The sequence below is a fragment of the Prionailurus viverrinus genome, chromosome A1, assembly GCF_022837055.1.
Source record: "Prionailurus viverrinus isolate Anna chromosome A1, UM_Priviv_1.0, whole genome shotgun sequence".
NCBI lineage: Eukaryota > Metazoa > Chordata > Mammalia > Carnivora > Felidae > Prionailurus > Prionailurus viverrinus.
In genome coordinates, this window is record NC_062561.1 from 20,308,086 (window position 1) to 20,328,971 (window position 20,886).

At 46.7% G+C, this 20,886-nt stretch overlaps 1 protein-coding gene across 5 annotated transcripts in view; it reads right to left on the reverse strand.

Annotated features, from left to right (window-relative positions):
* The window catches only part of FAM124A (family with sequence similarity 124 member A), a 115,923-nt gene extending 95,525 nt beyond the window's left edge, over window positions 1–20,398 (reverse strand). For 4 of the 5 annotated variants that reach the window (XR_007156394.1, XR_007156393.1, XM_047878661.1 and 1 more), the window contains exons 1-2: window positions 20,200–20,398; window positions 10,617–10,648 (exon numbers count right to left, since the gene is read on the reverse strand). Coding sequence is in view for 3 of the 5 variants with exons in the window: in XM_047878661.1 (XP_047734617.1) it covers window positions 10,617–10,648; window positions 20,200–20,264 (97 nt within the window). In the remaining 2 variants the exon portion in view is untranslated. The remainder of the gene's footprint in view (window positions 1–10,616; window positions 10,649–20,199) is intronic. The other variant, XM_047878666.1, reaches the window with a different exon arrangement.
* Between the last annotated feature and the right edge of the window lie 488 nt (window positions 20,399–20,886).

Sequence of the window (20,886 nt, forward strand, 5' to 3'; positions counted from 1 at the left end):
GAAAGTAAGACAGGGTCTTTAGACACCCTGCATATTTTTTTCCCCTTGAAAATGAAATACGCATTTTATTTTGTACGTACTTCTAAGTTTCATTCTGAAATAAACCTCCAGATAGGAAGAAGAGGGGGAAGCAAAGGCCAGCCACTCACCAGAGAGCAACGACAAAGACCCTTTAAATTCCAACACAGCCTGGCATAAATTCGGAAAGGGGACTAGGAGGTTGCCAGGTCATTAGTGTGAGAAGGTATACAAGCGGTAGGAACGAGGGCCATCTCTTGATGGCAGAGTTGTTATCTAAGTCCTTACGACTGTAGTGATTTTGAAAGCTTATGAGAAGGTGACACAGGTCTGTTGCCCACCGAAGTCTGATGCTTAATACTGGACACAGACCCTCGGAGTATAAAAGTTAAAGGGCTCGACATGACAGAAGCGATGCTAGTATTTTACACAGAATCCTTTCTTCTACTCAGGAATGTGCACTCGTTTTCAACCGCTTCATATATACCTTGTCATTTTCAGCAGTAGCAAAGTCATCCTGAGAGCCAGGACCTCAAGAAAATTCTACAGACTGGGAGATGAGGCAGCAGGGCTCGCAAACAACGGGGTTAGGATATTCATCGTGTTTTGAGAGGTAAGCTACATCTATCACAACGGAACAGACAAAAGCGGACGACGGTGACCAAAACCTACCCCAGTGATTTGTTCATCAACCAACCCCAGACCTCTAGTAACTGGAGCTGGTTGGAGAGGTCCTCACAATTACAGTAATTAAGACTTATTTTACAAAGGGATTTATTCTGGCAGGATGTTGAAAAATCAAATGTTTAGCTATTACAACCGGTTTAGGAAAAAGCACTACGTAGGTGCTCATAAAATATATCCTGACCGCCACAGGAGGAAGACCAGTGATGACATCTGGTGCTGGCTTTGCTCATGATCAAACTAGCAATGCAGGGAAGGGAGCCTGCGGACTTGTTTTGTTTGTTTGTTTGTTTTTCTGGTTTAAAATTCGATCAAATGTTCCACTGCTTGACCAATCTCAACATGATACTGACACGTTCCTGGTCCTGGTTTCCATTTCCTTAGAAAATATGTACCTTCCAACCCCCTGAAGAACAAGACTACTGGACATGACTAGAAACTGAAAGATGGAGGAGGCATTTAGTCTAGCCTCCTCATGTCACAGATGAGGTCCAGCGACTTGCCCAAGTTGACCGGCCACTTAATGGCAGGCCTAGAAAGGAGCAGACATCTCCCAGACTCCCAGTTCGGGGCTCTGCTTCAGCTCTCCTGTAAACAGCCCCAACGGCTGCACGGCAGGAGGACACATGTCCCTTCTGGAGCTCACAACCTAACTGAGGAAGCAAGGTATTCACACACGACAAAGAGAAGGAAAACAAAGTGGGAGATGTGTTCTAAACGACACAGCAGATGAATTTTAGAGAGAATAACCAAAGTTCCCATTTACCACAATTTTCTTCTTGCCTTGTGGCCCTCCACCTGCACATTCGGGGCTGTTCATGGCTTCCAGGAGGGTGGGGGCAGATAGGCCCATGAGTCAAGTTCCTGAACTCATATATAGTTTCCAGATCACAGCAGAGAAGACAGTCTTGAAGGGCAAAGGCTCTCTATTGCAAGGGCTGGGGCTCTGGAGACAGAAGAGGCTCTCTGAGCTAAGAAAAGCTAAAAACCTAGAGCAGAGAGGGTTCTCCCCCTGCCTCACCCGTGCCATGTTGCCAGCGTGGCCTTTTCAGCTCAGAGATTGTCAGGTTTGGGCTTCCGGTGGAAGGAAGAAGACTGGAAGGGACCTGACCGACGTCTGGATGGCAGAGGGTTTCCGAGAAAGGATCATGTACCGAAACTTCTGGGCCGAGGCCTGCAGGGGTGGAGGTCCCACAGCAGAGAGCACCGTGCCTTCAGCTGCTAGGCGTGAGGGCAGCTCAGAGTGAAGTTCAGCTTCAGTGTAAGTGCAGTGGTTCTAGTCTTATGCCTGAGCATGTGACTGTAAAAATTCAGAGTCACTATAACAGGAGGTTCGAATAGAGTTCTCAACAGAGAGTAGAAAATGCTAGAACGTGACTCCTGAAGCATGCCATCTCATAGAAAGATGCGTCCAAGCTTGAGTCCAGGTTATCCGTGACCTACACACATTTTAGCCTCGCTGTGCTCAAGCCTGAGGCTGTGAAATAAAGATGAATCACAGAGGAAGCCCAGCTCTCTCTGCAACAGACAAATGAAGGACTTCTCACAACTGCTCTTGTTACAAAGGACAGAGAAGCCTTCCAGTCACAGGCTGCACTGCCTTTCTGTGCTAACAATAGTGGCGGGAGATGCCAGGTGAGATAAAAACAAAAGGGGGAGGGAGAGCAGATGGAATATTCCTTCCCTCCCGTAGTAACCAGCGGGTCGTACAAAATAGACGTTTGATCGACGTGGAGGAAGGAGAGAAAGTTTACAAAGAAGAAACGAAGGAAGATGGGCAGGATCCTCTTTGCCTTCCTAATCAATTCTGAATATCGTAAGCTTTAGTGGATACGACCTGGCTTTTTGCACAATAGTCCCCAAACACTTCCAACTTGTCATAACGCCTGTGCAGAGTACTGATGGATTTGCTGGCTGTTCCTGCTGCTAATGTCACAGTGGGAGTGTAATCAATACTGTACTTTTCAGGAGAAACACAGAAAAGACTTCAGGTTGCAGGTCTCCAAAACTTGAGAGTCTCCCCATTTATCACCGACTCTTCAGAGCACTTTTGACCATTGTTATTGTGTGTGTATCCGTCAATATTGTTTTTCATTCACAAAAATCACAGTTTTTATGAGGCCCTGGCACCCTCATCCATGCCAGGCGGGGGGCGAGTGAAATGGTACCCCTGGAGAATGAGCTGACAGTAAGCATCAAAAGCTTTACATGTTTATAGCAATTTCACTTGTAGGAATTTATCCTAAGGAAATGATGAAGGATACACACAAGGATTTAGTATAAAAATACTCCTGGCAATGCTGTTTATAATAATAAAAAAGTGAATATAACCTATGGTGCCAACAACTGGGCACTGGTGAATGTACAGAAATATAATGGAATACTGCACAAACTACTGTAGAAGTTTACTGACAACAAAGAAGTTCACATATACTTATTGAGAAAATTAGACTATAAAACTGTACTATTTTTGCTAATAATATATAACTCTAGCAATATAGATGCTCAGAAAAAAATCTATAAAGGCAAATTACGGCTGTTGGTTATTTCTAGATGGTAGCAATCTGAGTTTTCTTCTTTTTGCCAATATGTATTTTCTGAATTGTCTACAATGACTATGTATTATTTGAGTGATGATAATTACTTAAAATTGAGAAAAGCGCCAAGCATGTCAGGAAGGTGGGATGGAAAGTACTCACTGCAGACTGTGTTCCCTCCCTCCCTGGGGTGGGTAGTCCGGACGACCCCGGTAGACCAGCTGTCCCTGAAGGGTTACTTCAGCTTCTAAAGGAGAACGTGGTTGTGAGAAGTCGGCCCCCATTTTTCCTTCCTATCCTGGACAGAAACTGACACCACCTCTAGGAGCTGAAGTCACACAATTAGAACTCATCTTTGGACCCATAGGACTGCACCCTATTTGGGGGGAAGCGGATGCCAGCGTAACAGAGCATCAAAGGAGTTGTTTAGGTGGTAGATGGTCTTCGCCCCTTGATTTCCTAATGTGTACCTTTGCTTGTCGCTTTTTTCTTACCAACTGCCAAATACCAGTGTTTCCCAGCCTTCCGGATTCCCATGCAGAGGACTTTGGCCGTACAGAACCCACACTGTCCAATAAAGTCTAACTGCACTGGTTTTCAGCTCCAGTACCCTCGTTCATCTCAGGCTTCATTCGCTAGTCTGTGATCTTACAGATAAGGCTGGCGCCTGCTTCTCAAAAACGAACAAACAAAACAAAACAAAAACAAAACAAACCAAAAAACCCCAAACACACACCTCTAGCTTGCTTGATAAGGACAAACTCTATGTTGTAAAACAAACTACTCAGGAGATAAGGACAACATTCTATGTTTTAAAATGAACTACTCAGGAGAGGAACACAGTTTTCTTCTTTTAAATTATCAATAATCTATAATTTAAATATTTGTCAAGTGAATTTTTTTTCTCATGTAGATAAGTCCTGGAGTATACAGATTATGCCATTAAAAATCAGAATCTAAAAGAAATCTGGATGGACCATACCTACCTTGCTCACTGGGGAGATGAGCTAGATTAGTGCCCCTTAAAACTTCAGTACAAACAACTCACATGGCTCAGGGGGTCTGGAGCGGGGCCTGGAATTCTGCATTTCTAATAGTCTCTGGGGCGATGCTGATGCAGTGGTCTGTGGACCATACTCTGAGTAGCAAATTTTCCAGTTTGGAGATTTATGTGCTCTGCCAGACCAAGAATACCTTCTCTGGGCAGCTGACAAAATGCTGAGCGAGTGGACCCCAACCTGCACCAGCTGGCATTCTGTGGCTCTCAGGCTGGGGCTAAGCCTCCACGTGAGTGGCTTCAAGACCCAGACTTGCCAAAAATGACGCAAGTGGCCTTTTCATTAGAGCTTCCTGCAAGCTACATGCTAAGTGGCTCCAGATCTAAGAGGAAGGTCCAGGAACATAATGAGCGTCTCAAACCAGGAGCCATACTTGTCACAGAAAGCCTCGACGCTTGGAAGCATGAGAAGAGCCACCAACAGCAGGGCCCTCTCTCTAAAAGTCAGGGCAAGCTGGAGGGAGGCCAGAGCATTCCCAGGAGGAGGGAAGAAGCCTTAAGGGCTCTTTCTCACGTAGTGACAGGAGCAATGGCTGTAAGTGTACCAGGTGCCCACTGCCAGGGGATACAATAGAGACTTCTGAGTCCAAGCTTTAATCCTACAGTCACCGTGGAAGGCAGAGCCACAAAGGAGGACAGAATGGACAAAGCAAGCAGACTATCTGTCCACATGCAAAACATCTTCATGATTTCCGATTGGTCTCTGCAGCCATGGCCACATGTCTAGGAGGGCTGTGTTATCAGAGCCACCAGCGTCCAACACACGGCCACTCACAGAGACCCTGCCTAGGGTTGCAGATTCATTCCAGCTATGTGGCAGGTCACCCTGAATCTCCTTCGAGAGCAGTTCTGGACGTAAGCATGCTGTTAATGCACACTGAAGATGGAAAACGCTCTTATTTAGGGTTCATTTCTGGATGCTGCAAAATTAAGAGCTCCCGGCTCAATGGAATGACCAAGTAGGACTTCAAAACCCTGACTTTCCTCTACTTGGAAATAAGTATAGTGTTTCTCCCATGCTTTGTTTTATGTCACCTGTTGGCTTTATGACAGTGTATCAAACATCATTAGTATCACTAATGAGCCCTGAGGACACTGAAGATGTGGGAAATGGATGACAGTCGTGATAGTCTTGAATGAAGCTACTTAAGACACTTGTCAGATTAGCCCCACAGACCATATTACCATCTATAACCAACTTTGCCTACAAGGCCACATTCTGATCTAGAGAAAATTCGTGACTTTTCTTCTGATGGTTTCACTGCAATAGGAGTGTTTAGCTGGGGATGGACAGGTGGATGTTTTAGTCTCTTTGCAAAACTGTGTACATTGCCAGCTTCACGCTGGCCACAAAATTATGCACATGCAATGGCTAAAATTGTTCGTCATAAGGATTAATGAATAGATCTGGGTTTTTCCCGGATCTTAGGAAATAAGAGCCTACAGGAGCAAGCATTTATTCTGAAAATCATAATGGAGAAAGTATTGTACACAGAAGAAAAAAATGAAAACTATGAAATGTACCCATGGATCAAAGTTAAATTGGCTACCATCACCTTTTCTAAGATACTGACCGTCCTTATTTGCACAACTGGCTTCTTTAAAACATCCATCTGGGGGCGCCTGGGTGGCGCAGTCGGTTAAGTGTCCGACTTCAGCCAGGTCACGATCTCGCGGTCCGTGAGTTCGAGCTCCGCGTCAGGCTCTGGGCTGATGGCTCAGAGCCTGAAGCCTGTTTCCGATTCTGTGTCTCCCTCTCTCTCTGCCCCTCCCCCGTTCATGCTCTGTCTCTCTCTGTCCCAAAAAATAAATAAACGTTGAAAAAAAAAATTTTTTTTTTAAAAATAAATAAAACATCCATCTGTCAATAACTTGTCTAACAAACCCAGAAAGAAAACAATGAATATTTCATTATCCCAAGTCTGAAGTTAGCTCTTGGATACAGAGCCACAGATCATTTTTATTTCAACCTTCCCCACCAGCAACAAGTTCCACAGAGCACCCCATGTCCTTTCAGTGTATTGCCTTCAAGGCTCCTTACTTTTACTAATTAAATCGCAATGAGGCTGACCTTTCCCTCGGTGCTGAGGGGAGGCACAGATGTGGCCAAAGACAAAATTAAAACGTGGGGTATTTTAATACCCTAAAACTTCAAGGAAATGATGAGACTATGAAGACATGAAAGGGAGAAGATGGTATTTATGTGGAACGATGTGCCTGTGAGACGAGGCAGCCTTGGGAAGGGATAAGATGTCCTCGCAGACAGCAGGAAGGCAGGACCCACAAGCCCCTGTAGAAGCTCTAAACCAGCCACAAGGCCTTGTGATGAACTGAAGACGCCTGACTTTCCTATTTGAAAAATGCCTGGGATCACTTGACCCTTTCTCCTCAAGAAGAGATTGTGTCCAGAGGCCTGCGGCATCAGGTCACAGATATGGCGGACCCAGGAAAGCTAAGAGGACAGAACTCCACCGGACTTACAGCCTGTGGGAGCTCTGGACCAGCAGGGAGAATGCAGGCAGGAAACCGGGAAGCTGCCTGAGTCACTGGAAGGACAGAGCAGGGAGCTAGGAAAAGAAAGCTGGGGAAACAACAGGAGAGCAGGAATCCGAGGCCTGGGTGGGTTGAAGAACAGATTCCGCGACTCCTGCCCACCCCATGATGTGTCCCTTCTCTGCATACCTTGGTATGCGGTCCTGGGCTCAAATCAGCAGAACACGCTGTTCATGACCCTTTCTCCATAATTTCAGATACGGGGAATTCCTCAGGGCATTGCCAAGGGCCTCGGTATCACTTCAAAGGATCTCCTACCATTCGCATTTTGAAAAGTATGAAGTGGCACAAAACTGTGAGGCATTTCTGCTGCCACTGGCAGTTTATACGGTAAAGAGTCAATGACTATACCTGAATTGTGAGAAGGAGCAGTTTTAAGGCACAGATTCGGAGGGCAAACAGAGGAGGCTGTTGGAGAACAGTCTCCAATAAAGAGAACTAGTTAATTCTTTGACCCCCTTCTCCTGGCATTATCCTGGGGCTAGAGATCCTCAAGAAATGTCACATTGTCCTAAAGATACCATTTTTAAGCTCCCAACGTATTCTAAGAATAATTCTCCGAGTCTGATTATAATCTTTATTTGAATGAAAATATTCAATCATACATGATGGGAATTTCATTAGCATTACCTGGCACAGTTGATTTTCTTCTCCCAGCATAATTATTGTTTTTATTTTATCCTGTTTATACATTTTTTTTATTTAAATCACTTAAGAATGCAAATTGTACAAACTGGCTTGATGATCTTCTAACCAGGTTTCGGGAAAAACCACCTAAAATTCTGGGAGTATAAATCAAATTCATCTTTCCTAGGAAGTATTGTGATTTCTTGAGATCTGAGTGTTAACAGTGTATTTCGCTTTGTAGAAAGCACGAAGGAAAAGCTTGTCAGCTCTGTCGATCTAAAAAAAGGCAAAGGGACCCATTGCAAGTAGAAAAAAGCTTACCCAAATTGACATTTACCCCATTTACAAAACTATCCATTAAAGAAGCCTCCTCAGCCACTTCCCCGAGAACTGAAAGTGACACCAAACACATTCAATGGAAATGTGATTCTGAGATCCTTGAGGTCAAGGGAAAACAGAATGCCCGGTGAGCCACATGCCCTCCCTGACTCCATTCCGGAAGTAGGAGCTAGGAGACCTAAGGCCCATACCACTGCTTGACTACTTTCTCTTGGTGATGGCCTTTCTTCTTCTGCCATCAGGGGCAGGCAGCATGAGGAAACAGCCCCTGCATTCTGAGGGAAGAGAGGCCACCTAAACAGCAACCAGTGCCCTCGGAGGAAGCTTTCCTGCCCATTCTAGCAATGATGAAACCCGACCGTGGACAAACGGACTCTAACCCTAGCTCAACCCACGCAAGGTCTCATGTCCCCGTGAACTCAGGAATGAATGGGTAAAAGAGCATCATGTGAATGTTGAACAGGAACCACTAGAAGACAGAAAAATCCATTTCCTAACAGTGAATGGTTAGAACCAAGGCTCAGATCCCAACCAGAAATCAGAACTGAGTCATTCAGAGGCACTGCCCAAGGGCAGGGGAATGACGATGAGGTGCAGGGTCAGGACGACAAGTGGGAACTGGGACCAGTCAGCTCTGTGGGTCCTGCCACTCACATAGAGGGTGTTGGCACAGGTGGGGCTGTGACAAGGAGCGACCCTGGAACTGAATCCTTCAGGATGGACAGTAAACATCTCTCCACTCAGTCCTCTGAATGTGATTATCTCGTTCTTGGGGAAATGAGGTTTTTAACATCTACCTGGAAAATACTTTTTATTATTAGAGCACTGTCAAACCTATGTTTTTAAAGGACAGATTTAAGGCTTCAGACTTAATTCTTTTTTTCTTTTCAGAAAGGGCCCACTCTGTTACCTTTCACTGACTGCTACAGGGGCCTTCCCCTACATCTGGGTGTGGCCAGGATTTGTGCTCCTGGCTGGGAGGAAAGACAGGCCAGGCAAACACTAGGCAAAGACAGCCAGGGACCCAGCAGTATCCACTCACCCCTTCTTCCTGCCCAGAACAAGGATGTGATGCCTGTGGTAGAGGCAGCCATCTTGTAACTCTGAGGCAACCCTAAGGACAGAAGCCAAAAGCCAAGCAAAACGATAAAAAGCAGCTTCCCTATCAGACCTGCATTGCCTCCTCTGAGTTTTTGTTGTTGTTGTTTTTTTTTAATGTTAGAGGAAAACAAACCCCTACTTAAGTCCTTATTTTTTTCTCTATTATTTATAGCCAAATACATGTCCTCACTAAAATATGAAATGCATATACATCCTCACTTACCTAGAGGTCCCAACACTGAAGACTGAGGCAGGAATCACCAAACATTTAAAGAGAAAAGGAAGAGCAATAAACGGCTATTGATCCCAGTTGCACTGAGAGAAATTCCAACTCAGAGATCGCAATTAAAATAATGGAGAGGAAAGCGTCCCAAACCAAATTACCGGTTTCGCTGACAAGAGAGGTGCTTTGTTGTGACCCAGAGGACTGATTTGAGAGCTACGAATTGAGCAAAGGCTTTAGGCAAGTATTTCATAAAAATCATTCTTAAAGAAATGTAGCTTCTGGGCAAAACTGAGTGGAATGAGAATGGCAGCATAGAGAGAGAGAGTTCAAGACAGGCTTCCCTGATTTGTAGGAATCCAGAAGCTTCTGGGAGGGCATGCAAGTCACTGGAGCATTATTCTCATTATTACTAATGGTTCTTAATAACTAAGGGGCAATGTTGGGTCTCCAGTTGGCTGAAATGATCACAGATTATTCGCTGCAGTTATACTAATAACTAAATATAATTTGACACTAAATTACAATTCCAGAAATACAGCTTTCTGCACAGTCTCTTATTGCAAAGGAAAACTAAGCAAGAACATCAATAAATAGAATAATCCAATTAAGTGGCCTTCCATTTGAGTACTACTTAGAATTGAGGCTTAACAGGGAAGTAAGATAGGAAAAACAATTCAGTATTTACTGATTCAAATAACCAGGGCTTTTATTGTAAGACAATTTTTTGTTATTTTAAAATAGGTGTTTAATTAATCTGAATGGCTTTGGTCATTTATGTAGTGATCGTAATCACTGCAAATTGTTCCTAGATATAAGGCCTAATTTCCCATGAGTAGATTTACTTGTAAATTAGCATTTAATACAGGCATATTTTTCTACGCTTACAGTGTGTTTATAAACACATTCCGAACCACTTTTTTTAACCACATAGGACAATCACCTACGACATCTGTCTGCAGATACAAAACTACAAGGGAGGACATTGACCCAACAGATGAACCGAGGCCACCCCCATGCATACTGAGCTGTTAGCCTTTGGGCTGTAGGTTTTTGATAAATGTTTGTTGAATGAATGAGTAACCTCAGATTATTCAGAGAGGCTGTTTTAGAAGCATCCGTCCTAACGGAGCCTAGGCTAGTTCCTCTAGACTCAGTTTCCAAAGGGAAAGTAGTGGCCTTAACAGAAGAATCACCCAAGGTATCCTTGCCGAAGAGCATGATGCAGGATCCTCTGACTCTGAAAGTTGGGGCTTTTCCTGGAGAATTTAAGAACTAGTTAGTTCTTAGAGCTAGTTAGTTCTGAAATCAAGGAACAATTAAATTCTCCAGGAAAAGCCCCGACTTTCAGAGTCAGAGGATCCTGCATCATGCTCTTCGGCAAGGATACCTTGGGTGATTCTTCTGTTAAAGCATGGGTTACACACGTAGGTGGGGCTGAGAGGCCAGTGCTGAAGGACATTTAAACCATACTTACTGCTGGTGGAGGACATGTGGCTGTAGTCAGACCTGAAACACAAAACCTTGGTGTTAGTAGGATTAGACATTATTTTTCTTTATCCAAATGATTTCTTCATGCTAGAATTAAAAAAAAAAACAACAGTCTTACAGTGGTAAGTAACTATTTAAATGTGAGGAAATGGCACACATCAAAAATTGTAGTGCAGAGGGATTTTGTGTAAAACAAAGTGATGTCTGAATGTGAAGGCAAAATTTTAAAGGCATTTTATTTTTTTTTTAATTTTTTTAAATGTTTATTTTTCAGGAAGAGAGAGTGAGTGAGAGAGAGCGAGAGCGCGCGTGCGAGTGGGGTAGGGGCAAAGGGGTGGGGACAGAGGATCCAAAGCGGGCTCCATGATGAGAGCAGAGAGCACAAAATGGGGCTAGAACCCATGAACTGTGAGATCATGACCGGAGCCGCAGTTGGACACTCAACCGACTGAGCCACTCAGGCACCCCTAAAGGCACTTTAGAAAGCGGGGTTCCTTCATGTGGGCTCTCTGGATCTCCAAGATGGCAGACCAGCTGGGTCCTGAACCATCTAAATTCACTGGCAAATTTGTGAATGGAAGCTTATTTTTTCTGGGGAGAAGGCTCAAAGTTTTCACCAGATTCTCAAGGGCGTTCATGATTCTCCAGAAGGTTAAACCTCCGCAAATGAGCACCCTTCAAGTTAGCTCCACACCACGGGGAAATGTTTCTTGGCTGCCATCAGCAGAGCGATGATGGAACCTGGCGGCAGTGTGAAGGGACCCTGGCTTGTGAGGGCTTCCACAATCAGGGTGTGGCTGGCCCTCAGGAAACACAAAGGCACAATGATGCTTGGCTGATTTCAGTTCCAGCTGAGAAGAAATCCTGCTGCATATTAGAGTAACAGGATGTGGGCTGTGATAGGGAAAGGGAAAAAGGCACGGTAAGGGCCAGGGTGAAATTACCCATCAGTTTCTAGGCTGAAAGACCAGCTCCTGGCACTCAGCCTCTGTGAGAATGGGAATCTGGCCAAGGATCTGCCTGCTTAATCTCTATGAAGTTTCTGCTCTACTTGTGTGGCTGGGAAGCCTTCCCTCTCTGGCAACGTATATGCTATAGAAGCTCTTGGTTTTCTCCCCCCAGTGTCCCAAAGTCATTCTCAGTGGGAAATTAATCTCTCAAGCACGTAGGGATTTATTATGCAAGTGGTAGTTAGGGGATATGGTTATGCAAATAAAGTAGTTAATTATGTTTAATTTTCCACATACACCCTCCTTTTATTTACTTAGTCTCATGTTGCCTTTCTTAAATTATCCAATTTTCACTCCACTGACTTTGTTACCACATCAACAAAGCATATACAAAGCTTCAAAAAACATCACAAAAAAGCACACCTCTTACCCGTTGAAATAACCTACATCTCTCATGCCAAATGATGCACTGATTTATTGGTAGAGGAACAAAATGGAAGGAAAACAGCATGTAGTTTCCCCTTTTCAAATGAAATGCTTTAGCAGTTACAGAATCACTGAATTTTAAAGCTGGAGAGAATAGCAACTACTAACATTTGCAAATCCCTTTATGTATTACAAACTGCATCCGCCTACATCTAATCCAATTTTTTACATTCCTGGTTAGGAAACTAAACTGATACTATTGGCGAGGAGATCAGGAGGTGAGTAATGATAGGGACTTGAAGTACGGGGGCAGGGTGATGGCAAGACAGGAGCTGAAAGGTGGAAGGATTGGCTGGGGCATGGTGACACGCTGGCTAAGGAAAATGCAAGAGAGGACAGTCAGGATCATTGACCCCAGTGTTGGGGCATTAAATTCTTTCTGGAACCAGGCGGGACCAAATTAACTTTAGGACAAAACTTAGAAATCTAACTGTAGGGCCGCCTGGATGGCTCAGTCAGTTAAGCACCTGACTCTTGATTTCAGCTCAGGTCCTGATCTCCCAGTTTGTGAGATTGAGCCCCATGTCGGGCTTGGCACTGACAGAGCAGAGCCTGCTTGGGATTCTCTCTCTTCCTCCCTCCCTCCCTCCCTCCCTCCCTCCCTGTCTCTCGCTATCAAAATAAACTTAAAAAAAAAAAAACAAGAAATGGAATTGCATATGAATGTAACAAATGGTCAACAAGCATTTTGCAACGACCAAACAATCCCAATCCAACATGATCATCTTAGGATGGTCAGGCTTTAAAGAAATTTCATGACAATTCAAATGAAACATTCAATGGCAATGTGTGATTGGACTATGTATTAAAAATGTGAGGGGCGCCTGGGTGGCGCAGTCGGTTAAGCGTCCGACTTCAGCCAGGTCACGATCTCGCGGTCCGTGAGTTCGTGCCCCGCGTCGGGCTCTGGGCTGATGGCTCAGAGCCTGGAGCTTGTCTCCGATTCTGTGTCTCCCTCTCTCTCTGCCCCTCCCCTGTTCATGCTCTGTCTCTCTCTGTCCCAAAAATAAATAAACGTTGAAAAAAAAAAATGAAAAAAAAAAAAAAGAAAAATGTGTATGTTCAGCTAGGATTTTCCAAATACTCCTGAGGCAGATGCATTTCACAAATGCATACAGGCATGCATGCAGATGGATGTGAACGTAGAATGGAATTTGCATGCGACACCTCTATCGAGAATCTTCAGGTATAACGGCAGTATTTTTAGGCTAGGTGCTTGTGTAACAAAGGTCCCGGCCGTGCATCTCTCTGTATGTAGTTCTTGTGACTAAAGGCACCGCCTGGGTCAGGCCTGACAGCTGGTCAGTCTCCCGACTGTCACTCTCGTCTCGCTCCAGTTCCTTCCCCAAACAGCAGCCAGTCTTTGCGAAGCACAAATCTGATCCTGTCACTCTCTGGATGAAGCCCCAGCTCAACAGTGTACCACATAAACCCCTCTTTTCATGAAGGATGGCCTCTGCCCAGCTCTGCAGTCTCATCCATCACCCCAACCTCCATCCCTGTCCACCATCAAAACGGAAATCAAACAGGAAGAAAAGTCACCTAAAGACTCACAGTGCTCTCCAACCGCTGATCCTGTTTATGTAATTTGTACACAGTTGCCATAATGATGGAGATACAATTCTAAACTGCTCTTTTCACCAAATACCGTCACAACATGTTGCTATAGTTCCTGTAATTATAATTGTAAAGTGATGTACTATAATTTATTCAACCATTTGCCTGTTGTTTGCTATATGATTGTTTCTCATTGTTCACTTCTGAAAGCACACAGAGATGAGATGCTCACAAATATAGCTTGAGATTTACTTTCTTTTCCTTACAAAAATTATCATGAGGGGAAACAGGAACTGAGTCAAGCGATGGGCACTTTTATAGCTCATAAAATACATTCCAAATAACTCCAAAAGATTATTTACTGCAATTATTATATTGCTGGTGAAAGACAAACTGTAAAGCTTAAAACAATTTTGTGCTTAAAGAGGTTCAAAAAGTTTCAGCTAATGACTACAGTTCTCTGGAGGGGCAGATAATCTCCAGCTTTTTTAAAAAATTGTTTTCTTAATGTTTATTTATTTTTGACAGAGAGAGACAGAGCATGAGCGGGGGAGGGGCAGAGAGAGAGCAGGACACAGAATCTGAAGCGCGCTCCAGGCTCTGAGCTGTCGGCACAGAGCCCGACGCGGGGCTTGAACTCACAGACCGCGAGATCATGACCTGAGCTGAAGTCAGACGCTCAACCTCAAATGACTGAGCCCCCAGGAGCCCCTCCCCAGCTTTTTTTTTAAGGTAGGAGGGAACAGTAGTGAATCCTGTTTATTGGTCTCACATCCTAAGAATTGATCCACTTGGTTCTGCACAAGACATTCAACTCTACAAGTATAAAGCATGAAAGGTGAATCCGTGAATTTTAGGAAGAGAATGTATGGGCACACGACACAGATAAGTAGAATGATGCAAGGATTGTAGATCTTCACACATCCGACACATATAGGAGACACATTTGCAAATATTACATTTATTTGGTACCTGTGCCAATAATAACCAGAAATTTAGATGCAGTTCCTTCACTGTAGTTTACTTACAATTCTACATATAGGGGTTATATACAAAAGCGCCTGCACTTAAGACAGGTTATCATTGTCAGCAGCCATATACCTTCTTAAATTCTCTTTTCCAGGAAAATCTTGGCAGAAGAATTGATCTTGGCATTTTAGTAATATTGATCTTGAGGTTTCTCTAAAACATCAGCTCAGTGCATTATGGATCCCATCTGTTAGCTCTCAGTCCATTGAATTAGATGCCATGGTAATTTAGAGCCAACTAGCCCCACCTTGAACACAAAGATAATAGAGTGCCTAATAGATCATCCTGTCTTCTCTGCAAGATTTCACCTTTTACTGTTCTCTAAACCTGTCCCATCTTCAAATTTATTCCCCCTAACGTTTCCCATTCACCTGCTTTATAAACAGTAGACCTGTGAATTGGTTGCTATCTCTTAAATCACACTGAAATGTCAGGTGGAGGTCACCCAAAGGGTATGGTATGACCCTATGTTTTCAGAAGCTCAGTGACAGGTGACATGGAAGTGGAGGTTCATTAGTGCCAGATCAACCCTCTGAATGAAAATAATCCAGGGCGCCTGGGTGGCTCAGTTGGTTAAGCATCCAACTTCACCCTAGGTCATGATCTCATGGCTCATGAGTTTGAGCCCCGTGTCGGGTTCTGTGCTGACAGTGCAGAGCCTGCTTCGAATCCTCTCTCTCTCTCTCTCTCTGCCCCTCCCCCGCTCACCTCTCTCTCTCTCTCTCTCTCTCTCTCTCTCTCTCAAAATAAGTACACAAACGTTTATACAATATTAAAAACATAGTTCATCAGATAACGGTCATATTTGAAAGAGTGTCTCAGAAGCCAAATCTGGGAGACACCACTAATGAAACACCCGTTGTAAAGCATTCGTCTCACTCTGTGCCTTTTATTTTGGTTTACAACAACACTGCCTGTCCCTCTGTTAAGGGATTCTGTTTCTTGAGATAGTTTCTTAAGATAGTAACTGGCTTGCCAGTTTTTTTTCCTAACGAAAAGTACACAGAAGCACAAAGCTTGCTTTCACGTGCATTTGGAAAAGGAGAGCTTCAAAATGACATCAATTGCCACAGAAGAATACTAGTTTGCCTTTAATCTTGGCCTGTACTAGGTGGGTCAGACAGCAGAGATAGCATTTCGAGCAAAAGGCAATGCCTGAGCGGGAAACGAGAATTAACTGCAGATCGATGGCTCTTTGAGAGGCACGAGGTGGGAAGCATGCTGGAGACCCAGGCTTCCATTCTAGGCCACTAACTAGTCGTGCACCCTCGGAACCTCCATTTCCTCCCCTGTAAAATCATAACATTTGTCCTATCCTCTCGCAGATGTTCTGAACGATGATCAAATTTCTTAGGGCACTGAAAAACATCAGAGCATCCACTGCGATGAGTATACAGAACATATGATCTTGAGGGCACCTGGAAATATACATTTTTATTAAATACAACTGTAAGTTTGTCATTTGGAGTGGTGTTCGTAACAGCAGTAACAGCATGATGAGAAATAACGTACTGAGGGTTCACTTACACCAGGCCCTGTTCTAGGGGCTTTAAATGTAGAGGCTAATTCTCACACGCACCGTGTCAGGTGGGTACTTTTATCATCTTCCCCGTTTTACAGCAGAGAAAACTAAAGGCACAGAGTTGAACCCCAGTAACCCGACTCTTTTGACTGTCACTTTTTAAAAATATTTTTATTTGTTTTTGAGTGAGTGAGAGAGAGCCTGTGAGTCGGGGAGGGGCAGAGAGAGAGAGAGAGAAGGGGACAGAGGATCAGAGAGCCCGATGCAGAGCCTGAACTCATGAGCTGTGGCATCATGACCTGAACCGACGCTGGAAGCTTAACTGACTGAGCCACGCAGGCACCCCCGATTGTCAGTGTCAAAGTGAGCAGCACAGTGTGCCCACCGGCAGTTGGGACGCACAAAAATTCTTAGAGCCTTCTCTTTGATCATGGTGCTGAAAGGATTGATAGCTCCGTCGATACCTCCAAACCCCTTGCTCCTATGTTTTGTTCACACTGGCCTGGCAATAGGCCTTCTCCCCCCAAACCTTGATGATCTCAACCACTCACCGTCTCCCTTACTGCCTGTCCCTAAGGAGCTGAGCAGGAAAGTAAATAGCAAGGGGGAGCGGTCCCTTCATCCAGTCACAATCACTGATCCCAGTGATCCCAGGTGGGTTCTCACTCAGCGGTGCCCAAACTATTTCAAACCTCCATTTTCCTGAGGGAGGGGGGCCGCACCTGCCTGGAACGGAAAGCCATCTGCCCCGCCAGGTTGTAAGAAGAGACGGGCCTCCCCTTCTATGCAAAGCCCATCCAACCGAGGGGTCCCAAGTCCAACACATCTCCACCTTTTCAGAAAGTGGACGTCACAAACCATCGGTTTTTCTGTATCTCTATTCTTTCCCTTTCACAGAGTCTTTTCTATAAACACGTATTTATGGGAGACGGATTACTGCCTATGTTTCGGGAATCCTTCCTGCACCCCCTCTACCCTCCTCCTGCTACGGCCTCTCCTCACCCCTCCCTTCCTCGGGCACAGCACTCCAGCGACCTCCTCTGCAGCACGTTCTGCTCCCTCCTGGAGTCAGGAGGAGAGGACGTGGCTTCTGCCTCCACCACTCCTCTACTCCACCCTTCCTTCATTACCTCCGTTTGAGAAAAAGAGCACCTTGCATTCCTGCATCTTAATGCACTTCTCAGTGGCACAGCTGACGCCTTTCCCTGCTTCCCCTTGGCCTCTAGGAAACCACATTCCTCCTTTTCGTCCCCACGCCTACTTTTCCTTAGGCCCCTTTATTAGCTCCTCCTCCTTCACCCACTTCTCCAGGCTGGTCTTAAATAGTTCCTGCTTCACAGCGTTGTTGAAGGATGACGTAAAAGGCCCAGCGCAGTACCCAGCATGGAGTAAATGCTAGTAAGGGTTTGCTACTTACTGCCTTTAGTTGATTTAAATCTGCTCCCAGGACTGCAACTGCCATTTTTAGGCCGACGGTTCCCCGATGCAGTGTCATCAGGCTGACCTCCTCTCTAAGACAGATACACTCAACGGCTGGCTCATCACCTTTCAGACGTCTCCCAATACCTCAGACACAACACGTTGAAAATGAAACTTCTCCTACGCTACCCAACTTCCTTTGGAGGGGATCGCAGGCTACTTCGAGCATCTGATGAAAGACCAGTCTCTTCTCACAAAAAGCCACAAAGAACATCATTTTGCATAAAATTTCAAACAATTCATGGACCTCAAATTAACGATCCCTGCCCCAGCATCTGTGTCACTTGAGCTGAGTCTGGAATGAAGGTAGAGTTTCAGCCGGTGGACAGGCATGCCAGGTGGAGAAGGGCATAGCTGGCGAAAAGGGCGGCCCGACAAAGGCAAGGAATCAGAAACACCTAGCTCATGTGGCTTGATGCTGGGTACGAGGGCGGTCCTGCCGAAAAATGAGGCCAGAGAGACAGAGGAGGACCCCGTAACACCAGGGGGTCTTCATCGGCCAGTCTAAGCTCTTTGTTATAGATGCCAGAGCCGCTAAAAGTTTGGAAGGGAGAGGGAGAGAATCAGGTTTGTATTTTAAAAATAGTCATGACAGCAAACACGTATTAAGTGCTTTCTACATGCTTGGTAGATAGTCTCGACAGGTAGCTTTAGGAAAGCGAGGGAGGGCTAGAGGGGGCAAACTCTGCAAAAGCCAGGAAACTCCGAGCGGCTTTTTCGTAACCAAACCAAATTTCAGGAAATATAGGACTATGTGGCCAATGCAAGATTACTAACTCTACATCAAAACTCTTTTATTTCAGTGCATGCCATTTTACTTTGATCTGTAGCTTAAGGATGCTACTAAGGCCATAAGTAAACAATTCTATTCTGTTACAACTACACACTTCAGTGACAGAAGCAGTGAACAGAAGTTCTGGTGTCCGTATGTTCAGCAAGCCCCTCCCAGGAACCCTGGCAGCTGTCATGTTGTTCGCAGGGATCCCAGGGAGTCGTCACTCCTGGGTCAGGGCCTCCCCTCCACTTCTCCGGGACAGAATCTTTGGGGAAAACACCTGTCTTAGGTGAGCTTTGCAAACTGAAAATGGATGAACCTGTTAGTGCCTTATTTAACCCAGCTGAAAATGAGCTAGTTTGTTTTGCTTTGTTTTCTTCTTCTATTCATGGCCTAGCTAACTAGGGGCAGAAGGAAAAAAAAAAAAAGCCAAGGATCTTCAATTAAAGTTGATAAATGCCGTATACACTAGGTGTGGGGGGAAAAAACAAGGGAGTGCAGTGTTTGGAATCAGGTTACTTCACCAGAATGTAACTGGGCTCCACAGTGAGCCAGAAATGATTGCAAGTTGGGATGACAGGGAAAGCCCATTGCTGTAGGGTGTAAGGTCCCAGATTTGGGCTAGGAGTGGGTGGAGCCTGCAGGGAAGGCTCGGGCTGGGTCCGCAGGAGTGACTGCCTAGGAAGCCTAACCCCTTGTGCCCATTCTGGGACTGGACTCTCTTCCTGTCCTCACAGGGCTGCCAAGCCCCGAGATTATAGTCTAAATGTCCTCAACTTTCCAGGAATGAGGCTTTCTGTAATCTGGGCACCTCCAGCCCACCCCCAGGGTTACTCCAGAGAGGAAAGGACATCCTTTCCTCCTGGGTCAGAATTCGCATCCTGGATGTTTGCTGACTCTGCACAGGGAAATCCTCTGGCGATAGGAGCTGGGTGGAAGCATTTACAATGACATTCATCTCCTTAAAGATACTCGGTCTTTTGTCCCACTCAGGAAAACCGTGTCGTTGGGAGAAGGCTAATTAGTCCCCAGAGATAAAGGTCTGGGCTACATGTTTGAGTCCAATGAAGCTGTTTCTTTAAGCAGGGCTGGATCATAGCACCATTTTCATCCCACCTGTACCCAAGGCTGGGACAGGTGCGCAGAGAGAAGTTCGGCGGAGAAATAGGAGTCGAGCAGCGGGTCTCAGCAAGCACAATAAAGCCGGGAATGAAAAATGTCACCCTCTTACAGGATTCTGAAAGAATTTTAGGTGCCGGGTGTCCTATCCTCTTCCCGTCCCCAGCCCCCAGCCCGGACTCCAGAGAGCTGCGGGGCTAGAATAAAGTCCTCGCAGAAGGTGGAAACAAGTGCAAGCGCATCTCCTAACGATGATCTCAGGGGGGCACCGCATTTGCCGGGTACTCGACATCATCTCCGCGATAACGGGGGGCCAGGAGGGGCGGGATGTGGTGGTGTGCGGGGGGTGGGGGGGGTTACTCTGAACCTTGAGTCCTTCCACTTTCCTCCCCCGGGGGGTGGGGCCCGCCCTGCCCGGGGGCAGCTACGGACCACGCTGCGCTGCCCTCGGGGACCGCCCAGGAGGAAGCCGGCCCGCCACAGCCCGTCTGCCTTCCACCGGGGGTCCGGCAGAAGGGGCAGCCCGCGCGGCCCCGTCCGGCCCCAGAGGCTCCGGTTCTGCCGCGGGGTCCGGGAAGGTCCCGGGCAGGGAGCAGCCGCAGCGCAACTCGGAGAGCGTCCCCCGCCCACGGCCCGGCCCGGCGCGGCTCACCCTCCGGTCTCGGCGCCCGAGTCCACGCAGTCATCCTCCTCGCCACCGCCCGTTTTGGGGTCCATGGCGCGCTCCCCGCCGCGCTCGGCTGGCGGGCGCCGGCGTGACCCGGGGCGAGCTCCCTGTGGGCCGCCCCGCCCGACCCCGCCTAGCCCAGCCCGGCCCGAGCTGGCTGGGCTCACTGCGAGCGTCTCGCGGCTCCGGGCTCCGGGAAACAACTCGGGCGCCAGCCGCGCTCCGCAGCGCCGCGCCGCGCCCTCTCCTGGCGGCGCCCGGCCGCGCACTGGCTGCCGCTCCCCGCCCGGCCCCGCCCCTCGCCGCTCGGCCGTGTGAGCGTGTGCGTGTGCGCGCGGGGGTGCGCCCGCGTGTGTGCGGGTGAGCGAGGGCACGTGCGCGCGCAAGAGGGTGGGTGCACGGGGCGTGTGCGCGTGTGCGCGCGCGCGTGCCGGCGAGCGAGGGGGTGGGCGCGCGCGCGCGAGAGGGTGTGTGCCCGGGGTGTGAGCGTGTGCGCGAGCCTGTGCCAGTTCGTGTTTTGCGCTTCCGTGTGTGGTTTGAGTGCAGGAGCGGGCGAGGCGTGTGAAGTCGCGTGCCCCTTGTTGTGTGATGTGGGTGGTTGGGCGAGGTAGATGTTTGTCGGTGCGCGCTTGCGACCGCGGGTGGTGTGTGAGTGTGTGTGTGTGTGTGTGT